The sequence below is a fragment of the Sebastes umbrosus genome, chromosome 6 (genome assembly GCF_015220745.1).
Source record: "Sebastes umbrosus isolate fSebUmb1 chromosome 6, fSebUmb1.pri, whole genome shotgun sequence".
Taxonomy (NCBI): Eukaryota; Metazoa; Chordata; class Actinopteri; order Perciformes; family Sebastidae; genus Sebastes; species Sebastes umbrosus.
In genome coordinates this window covers 23737565-23763352 of record NC_051274.1, presented here as the reverse complement: position 1 = coordinate 23763352, position 25788 = coordinate 23737565, and the positions used below count along the sequence as shown (strand labels likewise).

The 25788-nt window shown below is 41.1% G+C and overlaps 2 protein-coding genes across 11 annotated transcripts in view; one reads left to right on the top strand and one right to left on the bottom strand.

Annotated features, from left to right (window-relative positions):
- Window positions 1-18356, top strand: part of scn8aa (sodium channel, voltage gated, type VIII, alpha subunit a) — a 58245-nt gene extending 39889 nt beyond the window's left edge. For 6 of the 10 annotated variants that reach the window (XM_037771740.1, XM_037771744.1, XM_037771739.1 and 3 more), the window contains 7 exons: window positions 3174-3296; window positions 9437-9721; window positions 10078-10131; window positions 11661-11798; window positions 11898-12002; window positions 12746-13016; window positions 13127-18356. In XM_037771740.1, coding sequence (XP_037627668.1) covers window positions 3174-3296; window positions 9437-9721; window positions 10078-10131; window positions 11661-11798; window positions 11898-12002; window positions 12746-13016; window positions 13127-14286 — 2136 coding nt within the window. In that variant the 3' untranslated portion in view covers window positions 14287-18356. The remainder of the gene's footprint in view (window positions 1-3173; window positions 3297-9436; window positions 9722-10077; window positions 10132-11660; window positions 11799-11897; window positions 12003-12745; window positions 13017-13126) is intronic. The other 4 variants (XM_037771747.1, XM_037771742.1, XM_037771748.1 and 1 more) reach the window with 1 other exon arrangement.
- Window positions 18357-21171: 2815 nt separating this feature from the next.
- On the bottom strand, window positions 21172-22843 carry LOC119489405 (pro-glucagon-like). The gene is made up of 4 exons (XM_037771750.1): window positions 22333-22843; window positions 22137-22233; window positions 21720-21872; window positions 21172-21507 (listed from the first exon to the last, which is right to left on the bottom strand). The coding sequence occupies exons 1-4, from the start codon at window positions 22388-22390 to the stop codon at window positions 21489-21491; spliced, it is 327 nt and encodes a 108-aa protein (XP_037627678.1). The 5' UTR covers window positions 22391-22843; the 3' UTR covers window positions 21172-21488.
- Between the last annotated feature and the right edge of the window lie 2945 nt (window positions 22844-25788).

Sequence of the window (25788 nt, the reverse complement as noted above, 5' to 3'; positions counted from 1 at the left end):
GAGAGACTTGTGCTTGATGAGTCTGGGTTGTGTTGTGGCCTGACTGTGACCTCTAATGTACTGTGTTGTGGGGTGAAACCATTGCCATGGACTCAGAAAGGGGGGGCACCATCATTAGACCGGCCTGTTTTTTCCTCTGAGTGTGGATCTGCCTGACTCTTTGTGTGAGTGTGTTCCTCCTCATTTCCCTTATGTTACTGTATCTTACCCATTTGATTAGTGTCTTCCTGATTTTCATTATAAGAATGTTTTTGCATATTGTTATTTATTGGCTAAAGATGGCAAGAAATGTACTTTTAGAAAGTTTTGTTAAATTAGTTAAGAAATAAACGTTGCAGCATAGCTAGTGTAGACAACAAGATATTTGCTTTTTAATATTTTGCTTACATTGTAGGAGTTATGGTACATGTCCACAGCTTCCGTCTTTTCCACGTTTACCATTCATTGTCTATGTAAGCAGCCGTGCAATGCATTCTGGTAGCGTGGCAGCACGATTCGAGCGACGGGGCGTCACGTAGGCCGCTCCTCATTTGCATAGATTTGAGGTCCAGGCTACTTTTTGCATATCAGGGCGCGACTCGTTGCTTCTGGAAACTCTGCAAGGCTTATTTCTTGCATGAAATGTTTTCAGAAACACATCTTGGTGAATTATTTTCATAATACAAGAGAAGAAAGTTTCCAAACGAGCCGCCCTGTTGTTTCCGGTTTGAAAGCTGGGAGCAGCACTCCGAGAGGGAAATCGTTCTTCTAATCAGGTGCCGAGTGTCTAGTGGCAGCCCATCAAGCGTCCAATGCTGGGAAGTGAGGCGATCCCTCACGATAAAAAACGCTCCTGTGGACATGCACCATAAGAATTCATATTGTGGGAGGAATAATCCGTATGTAGCTTATATCGGCTGTTTAAAGTGACAGAATAGCTAGGGTGGGTAATTGTTGTTTAATAGTGACACTGAGGTGTGTGAATGTGAGGATGATAGATGTCATACTCCATTCATCTTTCTTTTTCACTCAGATTTCATTGTTTTGTTGTGTTTTTCCCTTTCGTTTTTAGTTTGGTTTATTTCTGTTTGGTTTGTGCTGTCGTCATCATGGGATCACAGCCCCAGATGTCATTGGCCTTGCGTTGCAGAGCTCTGTGAGAAGGACGTTGAGGCGCTGAGGTCACTACCACACAGCTGGCCCAGCGGGGGGCGGGCCAGAGGCCAGGCACCCCAAAGGGGGGCTCTCCAAGGGGTCAGGCTGAAGGTGACAATTACCCCAAACACTGTAGTGTAGATCAAGGCAAAATCTTTATTTTACTGTCTCCTCACCAGAACAGCTGCAAACTTATTCAAGCGGCAGGGTTATTGATTTAAATGGGGGCTTTGTACCCTAATCTCAACAGGATCTAAATAACGGCCCCATCCAGATGTTTGAACATGGTCCAACATTCACATGTAAGAAGTTTGAATCCATGCTGCCACCTTTTCTGCTGTTCTTTCCATAGTTTTTATGCATTCCACCCTTAGATGGTTGAAAAGTTGATCTCCGAGTTGATAATAATCAGTCAAAATGAAGATTTTGCCTGTTACAAACCTCCCTCCGTGACTTTGGTAAGCTTTGGATGTTGTGTACTTCTTGCGGTGAGTTTGACGGGTTGGTGTCGGTGGCTGGTTGGAGGTGCTCACATGTGTTCACTGTTGATATTTTTTCCTTATTTGTAAGGAACTGGTACTCCCCCTGTTTCAGTCCCTCCAGCATCCAGACAGGGATGCAGCTAGGGAAAAATTAAAGAGACTTCCTCAGGATGCAGTTCCTGTGATCATGCACTAATTCTTGAACAAACAAATGTCTCTCTATTTGACCTAATTCTAATACAGCTGCCCATCTAGAATAATCTGCAGCCAAAGAATCCTTCATTACAAAGCTTCCCTGTGCAGCACACAGCCTGTAATGGCCATCTTAGCACACTTGAGGTGACTTCATCAAGGCTAAGTCATTCCTGCACTTCTCACCACCCCTTAAAGAACATTAGTGCAGCTTATTGACCGCAATCCCCGTCGTCCATTTCCTCCTTTGTTAACAACAGTAAATGTGTTGAGTTTAGACCAGCTGTATGGCCCAGAGCCAAACCATAACTCCTATATTTACATTGATTTATTATGGCGATAATAGTTCTGTACATTTACAGTGTTGCTGTTGTGAATGACATCATATTTTAAGGATTTAAGAGTTGTTTTTAACTAATCATAACACACAATGAAGCATTCTTTGGCTGCAGCGATGTCTCTGTGGCTGCTGCGGGATGTGAGCGGGGCTGCACCAGTTTCTTTGAGGTTGTTTGCTGTTATTGTTAACCGTTGTTAACCGTGTGTAACTCGACTGCGGTATTTTTTTGTCCTTTCAGTGCCATCCAGTGCTAATAACTATATCCAGTCTGCCCTTAACTTCCATCCCTGTCTCTTGTGCGTGGTTCATGTGACTGTGGCTCTCCTATTTGACTCTGAAATGCTGTGTGACAACTTGATTTGATGTCTGAGAAAGCAAAAAATGGCAAAATGACACACTTGTACATGTTTACTTGTATTCTTTCTCTTAGGTTCCATTAGTTTGTCTGTCTTAGATTATATGGGATTTTATGCCTCAGCCCGAGAGCGACATGGAGAGACAATGTTAGAGGGGCAAGGGTAAGGCTCTCAAGTCTGTTGGGTTTATATCAGCTTCTACAGGATAACCTCTCTCCTTCCCTCCCTCCCCCAAACTCCTCTTCCTCTGCTCTCCCAGCCCCTTCGCTTGTATCTTTACTAAAACATGTAGTACTCTTTTCTGCCTAATTTACCCTCTATTTGAGTCTTATGTCTCTATCTCTTCTCTTTTCTCTCTCAACCACCAATTTCTTTGCAGGTACAAAGGACTTTTCGCATCTCGTCAACTGCCCCCAAATAACAGACAAACAATCCCTCTGGCGCACTGCTACTAAAAATACTACGCACATAAGACCTATACTAAACATTGACCTTCTCTCTCAGTGTATATATATGTATAAATGCAATATTATACATGCATATACATGCATAGATTTATGTGTGTATGTCAAGCAACTCTCCGCCTATGCCAGGGCCGTCTCTCTTCCCTAGTGAATATTCTCACTTCTAACAGTTTGGAACCTCTTTTGCTTCTCTGTTTTTGTGTAGGTGTCTATAGTCAGCCTTGTAGCTAATGCGCTGGGCTACTCCGATCTAGGGCCCATTAAATCACTCAGGACACTAAGGGCCTTGAGACCCCTCAGAGCCTTGTCACGTTTTGAAGGGATGAGGGTAAGATCCAAAGCTAAGCAGCTGATCCTTCCGCATGCCCATTCAACAGTTTAAAGCATGCTAGAACTGATCTAAAAAAAACAAACTAAGAGGATTAAAAAAAAAAACTCCAAAATATTGGGGGATTGTTTTTAAAACCGGGAAATGAAAGCCAAGAAGTCACCTTTCACCATGCGCAATCTTGTACCATGCCTTTGTTAGAGCGAAAGAACAAGTCATGATGCAGCTGGGAGACTTAGTAACAGTAAAGTTGTATTGCCAGCAGAACAACATTTCAATTGAATTTCTTAAACAAACAAAAAAAATCACACAAATTGATTTGTTTCATTTTAAAAAAGAAAATACCCTTTTTTCACAAAGCTGCCTCATCACATTATTGACAAACTAGAAATTACTTCATCTTACTTTGTTTCTTCTTGATTGGCCAAAGTGAATGTGAAATTGGTCAAAGTTAACCAGACTTACATGCCATTTCATGGAGCATTCAAATCAACAATTAGCTCTTCATTTGGCCTGATTCTCAACCACTGCTTTTAATTGAGAAGCCCCCCTCCCCCCCCATTCACATGCCCTCCCTCCCTCCTCCCATAACCCCGCCACCCTCCCTCCCGTCCCCAGCTAACACCATCCCTTAATGCATCGAGAACAACCAGCAGGAACCAGGGAGCTGCAGGACGCCAAAACCTCTGCCCAACCAGTCACACCAAAACTCTGCATGCAGGGCGGCTGCCAAGCAACCAATCAGAGGATAAAAATGTGATACGGTAGCACGTCCCAGATTACAAAATCAAGGAGGACAAAATACTAGCATTTCACTTGTTTGTATTGCTGCTTCATGCTAAAAGCGGACAAATACAACCACGATGGCCACATCATTTGAGGAACTCAATCGGCGTATATCTATTGTGATGTGAGCCAATTAAAGCAGCAGTGGGTAGAAATGGAGCAAAATGACAATGATTTTAAAAAGTTATTTTTATAAAACGGTCGCTATATCCAGTAGTGCACGAGACAGGTAATCTGAAAAAAATCATGTGCCTCTGTGGCCTTCGGTGTCCTCCGGTGCTCCTATTGGCATCTGCAGGATTTCACAACAGGAGGAAAACAACCAATCAGAGCTGATCTGGAGCCTGCCGTCTCTGAGCAGCTGTCAATCACTCGTGAACTCCGACCAAACTAGGCAGCGCTGATCAAATACTAAACAATATTCTGTTACTGTAATGCCTATTTCTCACCTCAAATGTTTTCAGAAACATCTTGTGGTGTACTGCTTAGCTGTAAAATGGGAAAGTTTGTGACCCGACAGCCATGTTGAGATCAGTTGAGAAAATACCAAGCACCGCCCACCAGCTGGTCAGCCAATAGGAACGCTCTCTCTTTCTGAAATGACCTGCGATTGGCCAAAGTCTCCCTGTCACAGTGTGCCTCAGAACACTTGAATTACAATATACTGAAAGGTTATTATGGAATATTTGCCCAATGATGCCACAAATATACTGCCCACCCCCACTTTAAACAAGTGAAATGCTAGTATTTTCTCCTCTTTGATTTTGAAATGTGGGATGTGCTACCCTATCGCATTTTATGCTTATTGGACTTTGGGTCTAGCTCTCCACTGTGGATCCCATTGTAGAAGCCTTTACCAAAACATAACCACTCCGAGAATCTGTAATAGAAGTAGTTTACGGAGCAGAAATCACTTGTTTCTCTGGTTGCTTCAGCCGTCCTTTCCTAAAATATCTGATTGGTTATCTCTGTGACCACTGGTAGCAATAGGTTGCACCTGGTTGTTGTCACCTGTAGTCCCCCCCCCCTGTCTCTTTCTTTCTCTATCTCTTTTACTACTCACAACTCTTGGACTGGTTGCCTTTAGCTTCTCCTCTTCACCCCAGCCCCACATGTGCAGCACTGTGCAGCACCCACCCTACCATTCCCCTTCCCCTTCCCCTTCCTCCACTTCTTCCTCACCCCCTTATCCCTTCATTTCTCACTCCACCTCGACCCGGTTCGGCTGGGCCGGACCGCTGGAGGGTCACCACACTCTCCTGCTTGTCCAGGATCTTTCTGCATCAGGGACCGAGACAGAAACCACACACTCACAGTGTTGTGGCTTTGGGAGGAAAATATTTGTTAAGCTTCTGCCAGCGTCAGCACTTTGGGTCGAACCATCTGGCCGACTGATCTGCCAACAGTGGCGGCAGGTTATTGCTGTAAATTGTTGTAAACATTAATCCATATAAAATAGTTTATAACATTTTTTAGTGCCTTCCTTTGGGAATGCAGGCAGAAGCTTAGCAAATATGCTAGGCTGCCATTTCACACAAGGCATTATTGCTGTTATGTCATGGCACCACGTACTGTAGCGCATACAGCAGGCTTCCTGTTGCCTTCCACTCCCACAGGAAGTGAAATTGGGAGGCAACAACGGGCCCAGTTAAACTCTGACTTTTGAGTTCTGGGTCTGGGTGGGTGGTGGCCCATAGGTTGACTAGCACTACAGCGTTCGGACAACACTCTCAACCCTAGACAGACAATGTATCGCCCCTCTTTAATACGCCCCAAAAATGACAGCAGGAGAATAATGCGTGTGCAATTATCTAGCGGGTGGATTAGAAATTTACTGTGAAGTCTCATTCATACTAAGATATCCAGCGACTAAAATATGATGCCGTTGCACATGAGCAGACATCAACGCTTTTAGGCCCTGGATAGGCTTTATGGATGCTGTCATGAATGATTTTATAGGTTTAATTGTTAATTCTGGGATGTGAAATAGACCTGTTAACTATGATGTCATTTTTGGGGTTTGAAATCATGGCACATTTGCTTTAATAGAGTGGAATAATACCAGTAGCCCCTATGAGCGACCCTGTTCACTGGGTGTATGTGGTAAGAGAGGTGAGGGTGGCCCAGTCACGCAAAGGGAAACAAACAGAGGAATCTGATCCTGCTGTATCGATCTTCTACTAGAATGCCATTTAGTTTGAACTAAAAAGTTTTAGGTCAAAGCACTAAATAAATAAATGAATAGGGAAGAACGTGAATGGAGAGATGACACCGTATGAAAGAGATTCTGGAGAGTTAGAATGATGAGAACTTTTATATCCCCGCTGGTTGAGTATTACGGCATCGCCGAGGCCAACGCAACTCAACAGCGCCGAGCGAGCAGCGCGGCTTCAGTTGGACACATTGCACTGCTTAACATGCAATGATTATGGGCTGTTCTGACTACGCACTTTGCTCTCTCTTTCTCTTAATGCTGCTTTGTAATCTCGGTCTTTTTTCAGCAATGCATTGTACAGGAATGACAACATCTCTAGCCACTCATCTTTCAGTAAATCCCCTTTCTCCTGACGAACCTGCTGACGTTTAAGATTGTGAAATGACAATGATTTTGGTAGTTTTGATCATCATGGGGCATTTGGATGAAACCTCTGAACCCCAATCACTTAAAAACATATATTACATTACACAAGCGTTCAGCCATGTTCTGCTGTAGCTGTTTGTCAGACACCCATACAAACCATATAAATATCAGAATGGCTCGTCAGACGCACAAGCAAGCAAAGCTTCAACCATTATCTCTTTAGCCACCATCTCTCTATCCACACATTTCTCTATTTATTCATTTATTGATTTGAGCGGTTCTTGAGATTGCACAATGCCATGTAACACGCATGTACTATAACTGCCGATGCACATTATGCATTTTTGAAAGCCATTTTCCCTCTTTCTGAGAATGCTTTCCACACAGCATGGCCTAATTCTTTCTTTTAAACACTGAATCTTTTGAAAGCGGTTCAATTGTATCTCAGATCGAGCAAAGAGTCATTCTCTCAGCGAGTGCAACACTGAGAGGGAAAGAGTGGGTTTTAGGCCTGTAATTGTATTTGAAAATCATCATCCTAAAGCCATAATTTTTTAAGATTCAACGTCGGTGAAGGTTGTGTACGCGCTGAGAGAATCCCGCTCTAGAGCTCCTCCCTGTCTGTTTGTAACGAGGAGGGAATATGGCTCCATAAAACGAGTCTGCCAAAGACATGCATGCTCAGCTGTCTGCCTGAGAGCTGCTGGTCGGCCTGCCTAACACTGGTAGTGAGCGGTTCACTATGTGCTGAGCTTATTACTGGCTATATGATAAATCTTCGGGGAATCAGATTGGATTGCTAGAAAGGTCTAGACTTTGGGGTGGTGGTGGGGAATTATTATACTTAAATTGATTTTTCTTTTACTGCTATAGGGTTATATTGTTTAACTTAGTTATGGGAAAGGGTCGGTATAGAGTAAGAATATTGACTGTCTAAGGTCGGGGTGGTAACAGTGGACACTTCATAGTGGTATGGCAAACACTGACAATAACAATTAAGTTTTATCAAGTAAATATGTAAAAACATACCCACATCTAGTTTGTTCGGATATTATAAACTGTATTTCTAACAACACTGTGAAATGCTCCCATTGTTATTTGATGTCATTATTTTTGGGATTTATATTTATTTAATAAATATACATAAAGGTGAAACAATAACAGGAGTATTTAACAGTTCTGTGAGTCTTTGGAGAGATAAAGCTTTAAACAACCACTGGGATGCAGTGTGTGTGAGTTTAATGTATGTACAGTATGTGTGTGTCTTATGAAAAACCATATTAAGATCAAATATGTTGTAAAGTGAACAATTGCTACAATAATTTACAGTACATGAACTCACTATGTCTGTTTTTTTTCTAATATTATTTATATATTATATTATATTATATTATATTATATATATTCATGTCATGTACAATATAATACGACGTACTGCTCTACCACACATGTCAAACTCGAGGCCTGTGGGCCAAATCTGGCCCCTCGCAAATTTTGATCCGACTCCCATATCAATTTAGATTCTCAATAACTTTTGGCCCGCCTAGTTGCCTGCCCTGTACACCAAACACACAGGTGTGCCTCCGCAGTCTGCAATTTCGCAAAGACAGAATAGAAAAAATAAGGAAAGTTTACGCTGAAGGCTTCATACGAGTTTTGCTTGACTGCAAACTAATTTTATTTTTCATTTTTAGGGTTTTATGTGCAGCTGATAGCATGCCAGAAGGCTAGGCTCTATGGGACATGTACATGATCAAAACATTTTTTTATTTAATGTCCCACTCTCCAACTCTCATTGAGTTGTCATATTCAGGCTTGTGAAACAGGCTATATGAGACTTGTAGAAATATGGGCAAGAACAAAATTAAAAAGTCATTATTTTTCTTTTACATCAGGACGTATTTTGTTTTATTAAATGCCCCACACAACCATTGAGTTGTCATATTCACTCCTGTAAAAACAGGTTGTTGTGAGTTGGCTGTATGGTAGCCTACTTGTAAAAATCTAATAAAAACGCTTTTTTTTTGTCTAAATGCTAAGCAACTTTTTTGTTGACTTTTTAGGGCTTTATGTAGACTAAATTGTATGTGAGTAGCTATATGGGACATGCAGCAATGTAATCAAAGACATTTTTTTTTTTTTTTTTTTATTAAGTAAAAGCATGTCAATAATCTATACATGATGAATCTATTGATGTGATTCTCATTTCCCTGTGTGGCCTTTAGTGAAATTGAGTTTGACACACCTGTTCTGACCTGTATAAAACATAAAATAGTAGTCTGTGTTGTGGCTGTAATCATGCAATCACAAAATGTCCCCAAATTATTCAGTTTTACGTAAAAAAAATTGTACATTTTACAACATAAACATGGGATTCTCATAGATGTTTTAAATATATTTGTTTTGGTATAAGTGATTGTGTGTATGTATGTGTGTGCTTGAGTATCCCTTCTAGTCGCATGCTTCGACAGATCAAAGAGCATCTCACAGTCACATCAGTGCTGCTCTAATTAGAAAGATACAGCTCTCCACACTTCAGTGTATATATATATATATATCTATATATATCACAGTGGTGTGCAGTGCTTATTTTCGACTACATTAAATCATAATAGGCTGTTCTTAACGTCACCTGTAACAAAGGGTTGAGCAGCTTTTTTAAGAACTCAGTGTAACGCCATAACAGTATGTAGTGTCCCGTAGGAGGGGTTGAAAAAGCTGCATTTGTTTCCTGGTTCTCATGTCGTATCCTGTCTTCCCCGCTCTGGTCTAGGTGGTAGTCAACGCCTTGGTGGGTGCCATCCCTTCCATTATGAATGTGTTGCTGGTTTGCCTCATCTTTTGGCTGATTTTCAGTATCATGGGGGTCAACTTGTTTGCGGGCAAGTACTACTACTGTTTCAATCAGACGTCAGAGGAATACTTTCCCGTCGATGTGGTCAACAACAAGACCCAGTGTGAGGCCCTCATAAGTCAAAACTTTACTGAGGTCAGGTGGAAGAACGTCAAGATCAACTTTGACAACGTGGGCGCCGGCTACCTGGCCCTGCTGCAAGTGGTGAGAGTGTCACTCCTCCTCTCCTCTCTTTCTGACTCCATTTATTATTTCATGCTAAGGTGGTGTCTTTTCTCATTTTCCTATGTACTTTTCTGTTTTTTTCTTCTTCCTGTGCTTCACCTGAGGGTCTGTTGTTGCTCTGTTTGCTTTCACAGTACTCTGATAGTGTCTGTTGTTGTTCTTATTCAATGTGTATAGCCGGTGTTTCTCCATGCCCTTTCCTTCATCTAGTCGTTTCTTTCCATGCACAAGCTGTACTACAGGACATGCGTCAGTTTCGGTTTGAGTTTCTTTGATTTCAATTTACAATGTTTTGGTTTCTACAAATGTATTAAGTCATGTCTCTCTTTTGAAAGGCCACATTCAAAGGTTGGATGGATATTATGTACGCGGCTGTGGATTCCAGAGAGGTATATTCATTGCTTCTTCAGTAAATATTGTAATGCTTATTTCTCTCACTGTATGCCAGACTGTTAACACGCAGTTTGACATTTTGGGAAATAACGCTGATTCACTTTTTTGCTAAGAGTTAGATGAGAAGAGTATGAAGCTACCGCCAGACTAGACTAGTCTGGATAATACTCTACTACTAATAAGACTGTATAAAATATGGACGTAGTCTCCGTGACGTCACCCATAGGCTTCTGATGAAGCTCAAAGTGTGTTTCTCCAGTCGTCGCCATCTTGGCAGTGAAGACACAGTTTAATGGTGCCTTCAAATTGGGTCGTGTTTACCGTGTTCACGAGATGATTCCATATGAACGCCCCCCCCCCTCTTTTGGTATTCACAACCTCGTAAGTGGAAAGTTTCTGAAAGCTCAGAGGTCACGAGTTGTGACGTGTTTGTTGACGTCAGAAATGGCGGAGGCCATGGAAGTTCATTTTTCGGTGCATAATAAGTGAATATATTGTAATTTTAGTCGTATATTGTTTTTCTTTGTAACTTCATAATAGGTCTGAGGAAAATGTTGATATTCCCAACGGCCTCATCTTTTTCCTCTGTCATTATGCCTTTGCATTTCCTGCATTATGTTACCCGCTTGCTAGCTTGCTAAATTGTTAGCCTCTGTGGCTTCTAGATGGCGACAGTAACGTTAATATTGCCGTTGCTTAGCAGCGGTGTTCTCACGACTTAACCACTTGAACGCCAAGCATATCGTGTGCACGACTTCCCATGTTGTAAACACAAGCTCACGAGTTTCATTTGACGGCACCATAACTCCTGGCTAATCCAAAAATGGGCAAAGAGGTTGATTGTCGGTGGAGCTGAGGCGGGCCCAGGGTGACGCAGTAGAGCAGAAAGCTAGCAGCTAGCGACCCGAGAAGACACCCACCTGTCACTCAAAGCGGCCACGCCCTCATTATGCCTGATATGATTTAAACGCCATACAGTTGTCATGAACAGGGAAATTAGCTATAGAGACCAAAACCGTGTCTTGTATCAGGCTGTAAACTTGTTTATTTCTGCTGTTAAGTTGGGCATTTTAACATGGAGGTCTATGGAGATTGACTCGCTTTTGGAGCCAGCCTCAAGTGGCCATTTGACGAACTGCAGTTTTTGGCACTTCCGCGTTGGCTTCATTTCTCAGCACCAGAGGTTGCCGCTTGGTTTGGACTACATTTAGATAATAGTTTATTTCTTAACCAGGATGAGGACAAAACAAACTTAATTTATTAGTGAACTTTAGAGGTGTTACTACAAGGATTTTCTTAGCTTTGGACAGAGCCAGGCCAACTGTTTCCCCCTATTTCCAGTCTTTTTGCTACGCTAAGTTAGCTGGCGGTAGCTTCTTATGTACCATACAGATATGAGATTGATATCGGTCTTTTCATTTAACTCAAGAAAGTAAATAATCCTATTTCCCAAAATGTCAAATTGTCTCTTAAAATGTTGTCACTAAAACACAACACTGACTTCAACATTGTGTCTCCCTCCAAGGTGGAAGACCAGCCTGACTATGAAGTCAACATCTACATGTACATCTACTTTGTCGTTTTCATCATATTTGGCTCCTTCTTCACCCTCAACCTCTTCATTGGTGTGATCATTGACAACTTCAACCAGCAGAAGAAAAAGATAAGACCCGTTCTGTCTCCTTAACCCCTATTTTGCTTTAGCGGTTTATGTTTTAGTATCAGAATGTGATTGTAACCAAATCTTTGTTTGTCCCTTTACTTTGGAGGTCAGGATATATTCATGACAGAGGAACAGAAAAAGTATTACAACGCCATGAAAAAACTGGGGTCCAAAAAGCCACAAAAACCTATTCCTCGACCACAGGTATGTTTTTTTCTCTGGGTTAATCCATTTGTGTTCAGATAAGGGCTGTCAATCGATTAAAATATTTAATCGTGATTAATCGCATGGCTGTCCATAGTTGATCGTGATTAATCGCAAATTAAGCGCAATATTGTCCAGAAATCCTCACAGGTACTGCATTTAGCGTAAAAAATATGCTCAAATCATAACATGGCAAACTCAAGCCCAACAGGCAACAACAGCTGTCAGTGTGTCAGTGTGCTGACTTGACTATGACTTGCCCCAAACTGCATGTGATTATCATAAAGTGGGCATGTCTGTAAAGGGGAGACTCGTGGGTACCCATAGAGTCCATTTACATTCACATATCTTGAGGTCAGAGGTCAAGGGACCCCTTTTGAAAATGGCCATGCCAGTTTTTCCTCTCCAAAATTTAACGTAAATTTGCAGCATTATTTAACCTCCTTCGCGACAAGCTAGTATGACATACTGTAGTTGGTACCAATGATTCCTTAGGTTTTCTAGATTCATATGAGGCTGGCATCTTCACTCAATATCTTCACTCTAGCTTTACAACTGAACAAAGTAAAAAACACAAGTTGCATTAATGCGTTGAAGAAATCAGTCGCGTTAAAACAAATTTGCGTTAATGCTTTATCATCGTGTTAACTTTGACAGCCCTAGTTAGGATCTTTCAACATATGATGCTTTTTGGTTGAAATAAATCTCAACTTCATCCCTCTTTGTGTCTTCTCTCCTCATAGAACATGGTCCAGGGCATGGTGTTTGACTTTGTGCAGCAGCAAGTCTTTGACATCTCCATCATGATTCTCATCTGCCTCAACATGGTCACCATGATGGTGGAAACAGACGATCAGTCAGAAGAAACGGAGGGCATCCTCTACTGGGTCAACTTCATCTTTATCGTAGTCTTCACCACGGAGTTCTTGCTAAAGCTTTTTGCCCTTCGCCACTATTACTTCACCAATGGCTGGAACGTATTTGACGTGGTGGTGGTCATCCTGTCTATTGTCGGTGAGTGAGGGAGGATGAAGATGCAAAGCAATGAGGAAGTAACTTTGAGAATAACAAGTCTGTTGTATTCTGATGTCTATTTTTCTTTTTTCCCTTTTCTTTTCTCTCAGGTATGTTCCTGGCTGACATCATTGAGAAGTACTTTGTGTCACCGACCCTCTTCAGGGTGATCAGGTTGGCTCGTATTGGCCGTATCCTCCGTCTGATCAAAGGAGCGAAGGGCATCCGGACTTTACTCTTTGCCCTGATGATGTCACTGCCAGCCCTATTCAACATCGGCCTACTGCTCTTCCTCGTCATGTTCATCTTCTCCATCTTTGGCATGTCCAACTTTGGCTACGTAAAACACGGAGCTGGAATTGACGACTTGTACAACTTTGAGACCTTTGGCAACAGCATGATCATTTTGTTCATGATCACCACGTCAGCTGGATGGGACGGCTTGCTGCTGCCGATCCTCAACTACCCTCCAGACTGCGACCCCTTATTGGAGAACCCTGGTACAAACGTGAAGGGCGACTGCGGTAACCCCTCAGTGGGAATCTTCTTTTTTGTCATGTATATCATCATTTCTTTCCTGATTGTGGTCAACATGTACATCGCCATCATCCTGGAGAACTTCAGCGTGGCCACGGAGGAAAGTGCCGATCCGCTCAGCGAGGACGACTTTGAGACCTTCTATGAGATCTGGGAGAAGTTCGACCCCACCGCCTCTCAGTTCATCACTTTTGCCAAGCTGTCTGACTTTGCAGACGCACTGGAGCACCCGCTTCGCGTGCCAAAGCCCAACACTATAGAACTAATCGCCATGGACATGCCCATGGTGAGCGGCGATCGCATTCACTGCCTGGACATCCTGTTTGCCTTCACGAAGCGAGTGCTGGGTGACAGTGGCGAGTTGGACATGCTGAGGCAACAGATGGAGGAGCGTTTTGTGGCAGCCAACCCCTCCAAGGTGTCGTTTGAACCCATCACCACCACTCTTCGCCGCAAACAGGAGGATATGTCCGCCAGAACTATCCAGAATGCCTACCGCATCCACCTCATCCGGCGCGGCATCATCTTCAAGCGTCACACATTTACTAACAATAAGTTTGAGAACGGCGGGACCAACCAAGAGAAGAAGGAGAGCACGCCATCCACAGCCTCCCTCCCCTCCTACGACAGCGTGACCAAACCGGACAAGGAGAAGCAGGACGAAAACAAGGAGGAGTGGGCCAGGAAAGACAAGGACAAAAACCAAAAAGACGAGTGGGAATCCAAGTGTTAAGGTTCATTGACTCTCAAAAATTCCAATAAAACACAGCGAGATGAGACTCTGAGCCCAAACCCAACAAATGTAGAAAAAGTGATCATTTGCAAGTAAGAAAAAAAAAAAAAAAAAAACTACAAAAAAATGTTTACAGACTCGATACTACTGAGGCAATGTGGTTTCTTATGTCGTCAAAGACAGCTGGACCAAACACAATCAGTTTACCGCGGAACTTTGCTGCATCGTGACCAAGTTCATGGAAATGAGGAACAAATACAGTGTGCTGGCCAATGACACACATTCCTCTGGGGACCAACTGCCACGGCACCAGAAATCTCTGCTAGATGATCGAAGAATTGCAAAATCCCTGCCACCACCTAGTGTGGACCCCCCGCAGCAAAGCTCCAATGCTACGGGACTGGATCGTACAGATCCTACTAGAACTGTTAAAGCAGTCTAACGGAGGCTCTGTGACCCAGTGTTTACCATCTTTTATCAAGAAGAAAAACAATAATCGACCAAGCAACGTTTAGCTAGGAAGGAAACACTAGCGAGGAAGGGGGAAACCCGAGACAAAGATTTGTTTTGTTTTGTTTGTTTGTGCTGAGTATACTTGCATCTTTACATTATTTGAGCAGCAAAAATAGATAACATTTAGCCCATGTCACTAGTCTTCTCATCTCCTCTTTGTTATACTGACATTGAAAAAGACATTTTCTACATGGGCTTTCACACTGACTGGGTAGGGGGCATTAGTCATCGTTTTGACTTGGGCTGAAGGAGACTTGCTCAGGCCGAGTTCCAGATAAATGATAATTATTGTGCTCGTTGAGTGCATAGAAATGACTTGCATGAAGGCATGTTTTGATCAGGAATCATGCATGAGTAATCATAGTCCACAAGACACTAATTCTCAGACCACAGCAGTGGCTTGACTATAGTTTGAGGCTGTCCACTGGGGAATTAAGTCACTGGAAAATGAAGATTTGTGATATATAGGATATTGGTGGAATGATCCTGCCCTTCACTAGTTTTCAACTGACAGATCTTCTAATTCAGCCCTTCATTAAACATTCCAGGTGAATGAAGGATGTAAGCACTCAGAGGCAAAGTCTCAGTCTAAACTAAATCGTTTTTTTTTGCTGCTCTGAATGTTAGTAGTATAGAAAGAATGTTGGGTGTATGAGTGTTATTAGGAAGCAGAATATCCTCACGATGAGGATGCACAGATTTGGAGGGTCGGTTGTCCCGAACCAAATTTGGGGCTTACATCTCTTTGTTTACTTACATCCATCATACAGTCACTTTCTACCTGTGGTCCCTGTTACGGCAATGAGAGCAGGTGATGTGTCACGCCAAGGAATCCATAACTGGCACCAGTAAAGGGTCTGGTGTACTCAAGTGTCAATAGGTATCACCTATACTGCTGTAGTTCCAGGAGAAGAGATGGAAATATGTTTTTTATACTCTTTTTGTTGATTTGTTTTGGGCTAGTGGAAGAACTGAAATTAGATAGACAATACTTCATTTCAAGTTCCTCTTTTGTACTCTGTCAGACCCGCATCGGAATTTCCCAGTGAGCGATGTTTTAGGTAGTGCTTTTCGGACAATTTGAGTTGCCAGCTTTAGATAAAAAAGAAGCCTTGAAGTCCTTCTCTGATGTCCTTGTGATGCAATCATTCTCAGAAAAAGGATTTGATCAGTGAGAGTGACGCTGACCATCTTAAACAGCAGAGTTAGCAGTGAATTCTCACAAGGACATGCCTTGTCATGCCTAGCATGAATGGAAGGTGGATGGCCGCGAAGGGCTCGTGGGTTTGGACTGTAGAATAGAATCAAATGGGTTTTGTCTGATATTTCAGGGAGGTGGACGGGTGATAAATAACACAAACGTGGACCAATAAATAGGTAGAGCCCCTCCCTTCAGGGTTTTAGACTGACTGCCATGAGAACAAGAGACAAATGTAAGAGCAGAAGAAGTGGTCTGAGTCGGAGTGCTGAAAGTCCCATGTTTGTCAGTGTATCATTGTGCTTTTGTGGGACCTCTTAAAACACTGTGTGGTGTTGGACCCAGGCTCGCACCATCTTTTCACATACTTGCATACTTGGCTTTTCAAGTACGATCACCCGCTTCAAATATAATTATGGAGGTAGAGACGCTAACACTCGCCAAGATTAAACATCAGCAGGCCTCACATCGACGCAGCTTTGTTGTACAATAAGCTTTGTGGGTGTTTTTCATAAAAATAAAAAAAAAAACTGAGGTTTTGTCAAGTGGTAGACGAGACGCAACTGCCTCCTTCAGTGTTCCTGCCATTTCTTTTTCTACACAGGAGTGATGGTCCTATTTATAATCGGATGACTGGACATAAATCTGGCATCCTTCGTCACACCACTAATGCCATTTTGGTGTGTTTAACACTGCCTGTACCAGAACCCCCTGTCTGTAACAATAACTGAGGTCTGTTTACAATGTGAGGTCTCCGAATCAGTTTGGCTGCTGCACACTGAAACCAAATACATTCCCGATGAGAACCACAGGAGGAGTGGGTAAATGTCATCCAATTTATCCATGTTCATCTTGGATGTAATGTTTTAGAATGATACATTCACACTTGAAAAATAATAATAAAAAAACAAGCAAAAAAAAAGATAAAAAAAGAAAACACAAAAACATATATATGTACAGTGCAGGCTATGATGTAAATGGCACAATCGCTGAAAAAGAACGAACTTTTTGAGAGAAACTATAAATATTGTATTATATTCTTTTATTTTATCGGCATGCTTTGTTGTGTTTTTTGTAAATACGGAATTTTAAAAATGTTACTACTAATAATCAAAAAATGAATAATAACAATAATATAGAATGGCTTCCAGCTATGCCCTTTGTCACATTTGTTACCTTTTTGGATTTTTTGAGACACTTTTCACTTTGTTGACGGAAATTGAATGAAATATAGATATTATATAATATACAAAAGATATATACATGTATACATATATGTCTATATGTATATACATAAAACAGAAGAACACTGTTTGTCACATTTGATTTGTGTGCAACACGTTCAGTGGATGTCTAAAACTGGTTGTTTCCAGCACCCTTCTATGTCGGGGGAATAGCTCATGTGCGATGTTACTGGAGCTGCTTGCCATGGATTGTAGCCTGATCATGACGGAAGGATAATGTTACCAGCACATTTCTCACTTACTGTCATATCTCTCACCTTCACTGAGTATACAGGACACAGTCACAAACACACACACACACACACACACACACAGGTGACTCCTCACTGCCCTCCAACTTTACCAGAGATCTCTTCCCTGAGATGGTCCCTACCCCCCAGGGCCTTTCCCCCCCCATACCCACACATCAGTGCCATTACAGCTCAACATGCATACAACCATGTACTTGCTTCTCATCCTCACGTTTCTTTTGTTGAATGGTTTGTTTCCAGTGTTCCACTCAATGGCATGTGCCTTTTTTCTGCTTTTTCTGCAAATTTGGATGTCGATTCCACACTGAAAAAAAACGAAAACAAAAAAAAAAACCTGTCCAAACTGTGGAGGGTGGAGGTTTGGGGGGTGAGCACAACATTAATCAGGGATGTGGAGTCAGAAATACTGCCGGAGGATCATCCAGACACCCCATTTCTTCATCTTAATATTCAACAGTGTGTGATGTTAACAGAAAAACAGCTAACTCAAAAATGTCCTGTTCTTAGTGCTATGTGTGTCACCCACTTGGCTTGTGAAAAAGCAGCTTGCCTTCTATATTTCTGTTTTATTTCTTCAAAGTTTCCGTTTCCATCTGAAATTTATTTTTGTATCAATATTTGATTATAGGACTCATTCTTTTTTTAAGCATGGTTTATTATGGGCGTTTTTTCTTTTTTTTTTGCTGAAAAATTGAAAAGTGCTTTTCAAACTGTTATCATTTGACACCGTGATAAAAAGAGGATATACAGTACAATATGATGGTGTGTTGCACAACCACTTGGACTCTTGGTAAGAATATAATGAAAGATTGTCTTCATTTGAGCACGAACCTTTTTATTACCAATAAAGCAGCCTTCCAGTTACAAACTTTGTGTGTCCATTTTCCTGCTCTATACCTTCCCCTTCAGGCTTCATTGTGTCCACTTTGAAGTTAGTGGTCACCATTTTGTGCAGATTATTTTACTTTTGTGGTGCTGTATGCGGATGCAAGTGGATTACAAAACATCCTGTGAAATGGAGCTGAGTGCCGCTGTGGTAACGGGGTCGTGAAAGGCAGCCTTTCAAATGTAATGGACTTATTGAATTTGTTAAGAGCCGCGTGTTAACATCCCCCTCACGGGCAGGAGATGGACTATAGCCCCTATTGTTATGCAGTCCATCTATACTGGGATGCTCTTGTTTGTGGTTCACCATAAAGTAAATAGTCTAGAGGTATGATATTACAGTCACAACCTCGTGAGAACAGGGCTGAAATAGTTGGATATTGATCTGATTGTTCCTCTCATGGGAGGGTAAGAAACCATTTTTGGAGAGTGAATTGTATGTAAATGATGCACTGAATAGATTGCAAATTCTCTGCCTTTCCATTTTTTTTGTCACATTACAAAATCTCCCTCAAGTCGACTCCCCTCCTCCCCGCCCTTCCTCCATCTCCCTGGATTTTTGTATGGTATTTTCAAGTCTCTCTTGTTATCTATCATCTACACATGTAGGCAACCGGCTCCTTATTGACTATCGACCCTCTCCAACTCTGACATGCTCCAGGATGGTTGTTTGAGAGAGTGCAGTGAGGTGGAGAGAGAGAGAGAGAGAGAGAGAGAGAGAGAGTCAGGAAGGGAAGGGAGGGAGGGGATGGGTGGTAAGGAGGAAATGAGAGAAGGGGAAGGGAGCTGGTGGAGCACTGCAGTGCAGATAAATTAATGCAGCAGTCGAGGCTGAGTCAGCAGCACACTCCCAGTTTGGCTCCATCAGTTTTGTGCCCATGCACGGCTGCCTAGGAGACCGGCTCCCACGCTTATACATACAAAAACCAAAAAATTAGCCTCGTTTACGACATCTGAGCGCCGACGATCAGCCGAGCAGAGGGAGCTGTCCGTGGTGCTGGAGGCGGTGCTACCACTACCGGGACCGATGAGCATCCTCTGCCCGGCTCTGAGGCTCCTTGGGCGGGGTCGGATAGAAAGATGACAGCGCTGGTTGTCCTCGAGCTAACCAAACCCATCCATAAAATGTGTGTGCGGAGCAGCTCGACCTAATTCTTAGACAGCCACACCTACACTCCCCCTCTCCTCCTCCTCCTCCTCGCTCTCCTCTCCCCCCACCTCCCTCCTCGTCCTCTTCCTCTGAAGCATGTTGCCACATATCATGTGGTTTCTCTGTGGGTGTAGATCTGAACTAAATATAACCATTCAGTCACAGCATTTCCTTTGCCATGATTATCTTTTTTTTTAAGGAGAGGCTTTTTATACACCTGGTAGTGACACTGAATATAGTCTTTTTAATGAGAGCTGCACATCATTTACTCTTCATCCATTGCAATACAATGCTGGGATGCTCTGTCCCCATTTTGCTGCAGTCCTGCTGGTAAATGTCAAGCACTAAGTGCGAATAGCCAGCAGTTAAAGGGGGTTTTCCTACTATCTGATCCCATTTCAACCCTTGACTGAGATCAGAGGGTTGTGTTCTGCTGGTGTTCCCCTCCCTTTCTCCCCTCCTCCTCCTCCTCCTCCTCTTCCTCCCCAGGTCTCCCTTCCTCCCTGGAGAGTCAGACTGAGGAGGGAGGATGGAGCCCAAAGAGGGAGCTCTCCATCATGGCTATATGGCCAGAAGCCAAGAAGCCCCCGCCACAGCTGCACCCTCACAACTCACATTTCTCAATGAGAAACGAGGCAGACACATAACTAACCCCCCACCAATCCATTTCCACCATCACCACCAGTTATAGCCCACAGTTTCTCTCCACCTACCTAATATCCACTAGCCCCTCCTTTCTTCTCTTACCTACTGTATTGCCTCATTGCATAACCTCATTGTGCAACAATGTAAATCTGTGTGAACAAAGTGCATGCTATATACAGTCTGCACTGCAAAAGGAAACAGATGCCTTTACACCCACACACTGCCTTTTCTTTTTTAGATTTCCCAAATCAGCCTGTGCTGAGACTGAGATGTTTGGATTTTTCTGATTTGCTGAACAACAGCACCCACCTCTGGTCAGCTGCGTGCATGTATGAAATGTGTCCTTTTTTTTATACAGATCACTAAATACTGCCCCATCTATTCATTTCATTTCTCAATCTTTTTTCAACCAAGGACCCCTTACAAGATAAAGTATATACTGTACTGGGACCCCCTCATGCATGTCCCTTGGAATAATTAAACGCATAGCCAATTTTGTACACTTTTATAGTCTTAGTTATGTAAATAGAGAGAGCGAGAGTGAGTGAAGATACTGGCATCATATTAAACTAGAAAATCCGATCGTACCAACCATACCATTCTAGCTTGTCATAAAGGAGGTTAAATAACGCTCCAAATTTAACGCTATATTTTGGCGAGAAAAAACTGGCATGGCCATTTTCAAAGGGGTTCCTTGACCTCTGACCTCAAGATATGTGAATGAAAATGGGTTCTATGGGTACCCACGAGTCTCCCCTTTACGGACATGCCCACTTTATGATAATCACATGCAGCATATTTGTCCACTCCCATGTTGATAAGAGTATTTAACACTTGACAAATCTCCCTTTAAGGACCCCTGGGGGTCCCCTGACACCACTTTGAGAATTACTGGCATAGAGATTATCTGAGCACCTATCATCACTCTCCAACGTCCATACAAAACATTTTATTGTGCATCACAACATCGAAGGCATACAGGTGAATTCACAATGCATTCAGAAAAAGACCATAAATTGATTATCTTGTTATTTTTTTTTTCATCTTGCATCTTAAGTTTATTCATACTGCAGAAAAAATCAAAATCAAAAGTACATCGAGCCTGCATTCTCTGCAAGGTGTCGGTATCTGAACATGACTGCGTTTGAAATAACAGGAAGCCTGTAGATGGTCATTTCTAAATAACAAACAATATGAGATATGAAATGCAAAATGTACCTTTTATTTTGAGAATAAAAATGTTGTTGCAGATGATTCATCTTCCTTTATGCTGCTGGATGATGTAAAGCAGTATCAAACTACTGTACATGTAATCTTTAAACTTCTTCATGACACCTGCAAGTAAAATATAAGGAACTGAAGTCAAACAAAAAAAACAAGATGCGTCCAATCTAAAATACTGACACAACATGTGAAATGATTTTACTTGGATCCAAAATTACACAGAAATGTTCAGTTGCTCTACACTACAGGTAAAAGTGGAAATATTTGACTAATATGACTTGTTTGACAGTATATAATGGTATAAATGCTGCTTTGCAGCTCACCCTTCTCGTTTGGTGCTGGCGAGCCACTCCACAAAATCTTTAGCCTTAATCTTATCTAGATAGTGGGTGAAGTCGCTGGTGAACGTCCCGTCTGAATGCCTTTTGAGGTTTTGGATGATGTGTTGTCCTTTTTCCATCTGATATGAATGCCATCTAAGAAAAGTTGTGGGAAATTTAATAAATTTACAGTCAATTTCAGTGCTAAATATCATGTTGCATATTCCATATACAGATTCCATAACATACCTGAAATATCTATGACAACAGTATATTTATTTTGTTTGTTTGTTTGTTTTTCAGTAAAAATTATTTTAATTTTCTGTCAAATATTGATTTCATATTTGTATTTTGCTCATTCTTTGCTTCTATAAAATGTAAAAGATATGCCAGTTATACAGAAAAAGACCGAATACACACCTTGTCGGTCTGGTTTTATCCACAACCATCTCTTTAGTGCTCGGACAGAGAAACAGGACCAACATACACCACACGTGAAGGCTCATCCTCAGGTCGCCTGGTCAACACACAACCAAGAGCAAAAAAAACATCAGTGCTTATCCTGATAAATTAGATAAGGATACATTGCATTTCTTCAGAAATAAAAAAAACTCACCTTCTGGAAATTTGATACGTGTCCAGTGAAGTGCAGTACTTGCTTGTCTGGAGCACATGCAGTGTAATATTGATGAAGCCACGGAGAAGCCCCTTGAAACCTTTTGAAGAACACCTTGAAGATAGAGTGGACCAAACTGCAAGTACTGATAACTGTCACCTTATAAAGACAGCTGGTGTCCCAGTGTGACGTATACTGTAGGTCACCTCCCCCAGCGGATGACCCTCTCCCTCATTAAGGTGGTCTGAATCATACCTTATCTGAACCAGGATGACATGTGCTCTCCGCAGAGTTCAGAGGTCAGAGCCCTCTCTCACTTATTCAGACAGTAGCAGGTGTGGAGAAATGTTGTTCCGGTGTCTGATGCCAAGGACATGACACCTGAATTGCATTGTTCACTCCTTTAATATTTAAAATCTAGGCCATTGGTTTCAAAATTGTATGTATTCTGGAGCTTTATGGCTTCTGATATACATGACTGGCTTTTCCCAAAAGTTTCTTATCTGGGAAACTTCTCTCAAAAAGACATTGTTTATGGTCTTGTCATGGACAATAACAAAGGTGACTTCCTGGTGAATAACATTCTCATGCTTGGAAAATGTTATTTGCACAAATCCAAGTATATGAAAGTGAAACCTAGGTTTAATGTGTTTCATTCTGAGTTTCTTTCTTACATAAAAGCCCTTAAAGTCATGAAAAACAAAAATGCATTGAAACTTCTTAGTATAATAGAAGAATATGAATTACAGGTACAGCCCTAGCCCAGCCCTTAATTAAATTTATTATTATTTTCATGTATAATTTTACATATTTTATCTTGTTCTGCATGCACTTTGTCCTTTTACTCTAATGTAATGATCTATGAGCCATGTTGTTTGTAAATTTGAATTTGTTCAATAAAAAAGTATAAATTAAAAAATAAATTAAAAAAATTAAGTATTTCTAACACAATTTCAAACTGAGATGGAGTTTGTTTCATGGTCGACAATGTGCAGCTGTCGGGTCATTAATTTGTTCACATTTCTGTATCCATACACGAAAAAAACAACAGAAGAAGAAAACAACAGATGAAGAAGGAGAAGAAACACTAACAAGTATGTGTTTCATTCTGAGTTTCTTTCTTACATAAAAGCCCTTAAAGTCATGAAAAACAAAAATGCATTGAAACTTCTTAGTATAATATAAGAATATGAATTACAGGTATACAGCCCCATAGCCCTTAATTTAATGTATTATTATTTTCATGTATAATTTTACATATTTTATTTGTTCTTGTTCTGTATGCACCTTGTCCCTTTACTCTAATGCAATGATCTATGAGCCATGTTGTTTGTAAATTTGAATTTGTTCAATAAAAAAGTATAAATTAAAAAATAAATTAAAAAAATTAAGTATTTCTAACACAATTTCAAACTGAGATGGAGTTTGTTTCATGGTCGACAATGTGCAGCTGTTGGGTCATTAATTTGTTCACATTTCTGTATCCATACACGAAAAAAACAACAGAAGAAGAAGAAGGAGAAGAAACACTAACAAGTATGTGTTTCATTCTGAGTTTCTTTCTTACATAAAAGCCCTTAAAGTCATGAAAAACAAAAATGCATTGAAACTTCTTAGTATAATATAAGAATATGAATTACAGGTATACAGCCCCATAGCCCTTAATTTAATTTATTATTATTTTCATGTATAATTTTACATATTTTATTTGTTCTTGTTCTGTATGCACCTTGTCCCTTTACTCTAATGCAATGATCTATGAGCCTTGTTGTTTGTAAATTTGAATTTGTTCAATAAAGAATCAAAAAAAAAAAGAAAAAAAGCCCGCCAAACAAACACCAGCTGACTACAGCTAGTTATTCACATTTTATGATTATAGTTAGCTTTAGTTTTAGGAGGACGCTGAATCTGTTATTTTGAGGTAGGTATACCTAATATTATGTTCGTATCCAAATGCAAAACAATGTTGCTAGTAAGCAAATAGTGCTGCAGCTAGCCAGCCAGCTAGCACCGAACTTGCCATAGCTAGCTAACGTTAGCATGATACTCAAGGCCTATGGAAAGGAGGCTATATCACACGTCATCAACGCGTCACATCTCAGGGGTATAGCACATGCGCAGTGAAATCTGGCCTGCACCCACCGCAGCTTCAGTTATACTGCGCATGCGTTATACCTCACACACCAAGACCAGTGTCCTAACCTCCTTCCATAGGCCTTGATGATACTGTAGTAGTAGCTAGCCTCATCAGTGCAGGGGTCAGCAACCTTTACTATCAAAAGAAAGAAAAAATAAATCCGTCTGGAGCTGCAAAACATTTGATCAATGTGATGAAGGTAACACAGTTTATAGTCTAAGTATATAGTATATAAGTATCTAATGCAGTGAGGGCCAAAGAGACAATGTACTAAAGAGTATTAGGGTCACAATGAGGGAAAAAACATCTGAGATTACGAGATTAAAGTCATGATATAACGAGAAAAAAGTCATAATATAACGAGATTAAAGCCATATTATAACGAGAATAATGTCATAACTTTATGATAAAAAAAGTCTTAATCTTGATACACCTGACTATTCACCTTGAAGACCTTTTCAATCCTGATATAAGTTTGTTTTTTAGTTCACAATAATTTAAACCATCAACTTGGTCTTGTTAAAGTTATTAACAGTTGTACAGACAACGCCAGGAGATGGTAGAAATAGACTGCAAGCCATACATCATTTTCTAGCTGAAGATAGTCACCTCTTTATTTTATTAATGGACATGATTTTATAGATATTTTAGACTTGCTTTTAGCCTGTTTCTGTATGTAGTGTACTTCTAGGCCTTGGCCACTAGGTGACAGACTTGACCACAGTACATCAGCAAGGTCTCCTTCGCTCTCATGTTGAGGAGCCTCTCATTGTGCAGAGTTGCTCAACATTTAAGACCTTGTTTTTTACTTCTCAGATTCTTATAACCCCAGTAATGTTAACAACTTGTCAAATCTTTGTAAATTATTTCAGATGTATTACATTTTTTGTACTAAATTAAAATGTTCTGCAGATGGATTGTACTGTGTAAAAATGTTGATACATTTTCAACATTTAATTGACTTATTATAAAGAAAACAAACAAATGTCCATTGAAGAAATTTCCAGCAATCTTTGCAACATGGGTCCCAAACCTGAAGCACGAGAAACTCTGCTCTTGTATATGCAGATGGCCCACTGATCCCGCAATCTGTTATCACGTCTGTCATTCTGGATTCGTACATTGCTGTTTATTGTTGTCGTTGGTATGTTCTCTGTGTGTTTTTTTTATTATTATTTCCAACATAACATTTGAATGCTCTTTTGTACAGCGCTTTTGTCAGCTTTAGCTGTGTTTTAATGTGCTGTAGAATTTAAACTTTACTGTAAAAGGGTTCAAAGACCTGCTTAGTACGGATGTTGATTTGGACTTTTAGATGC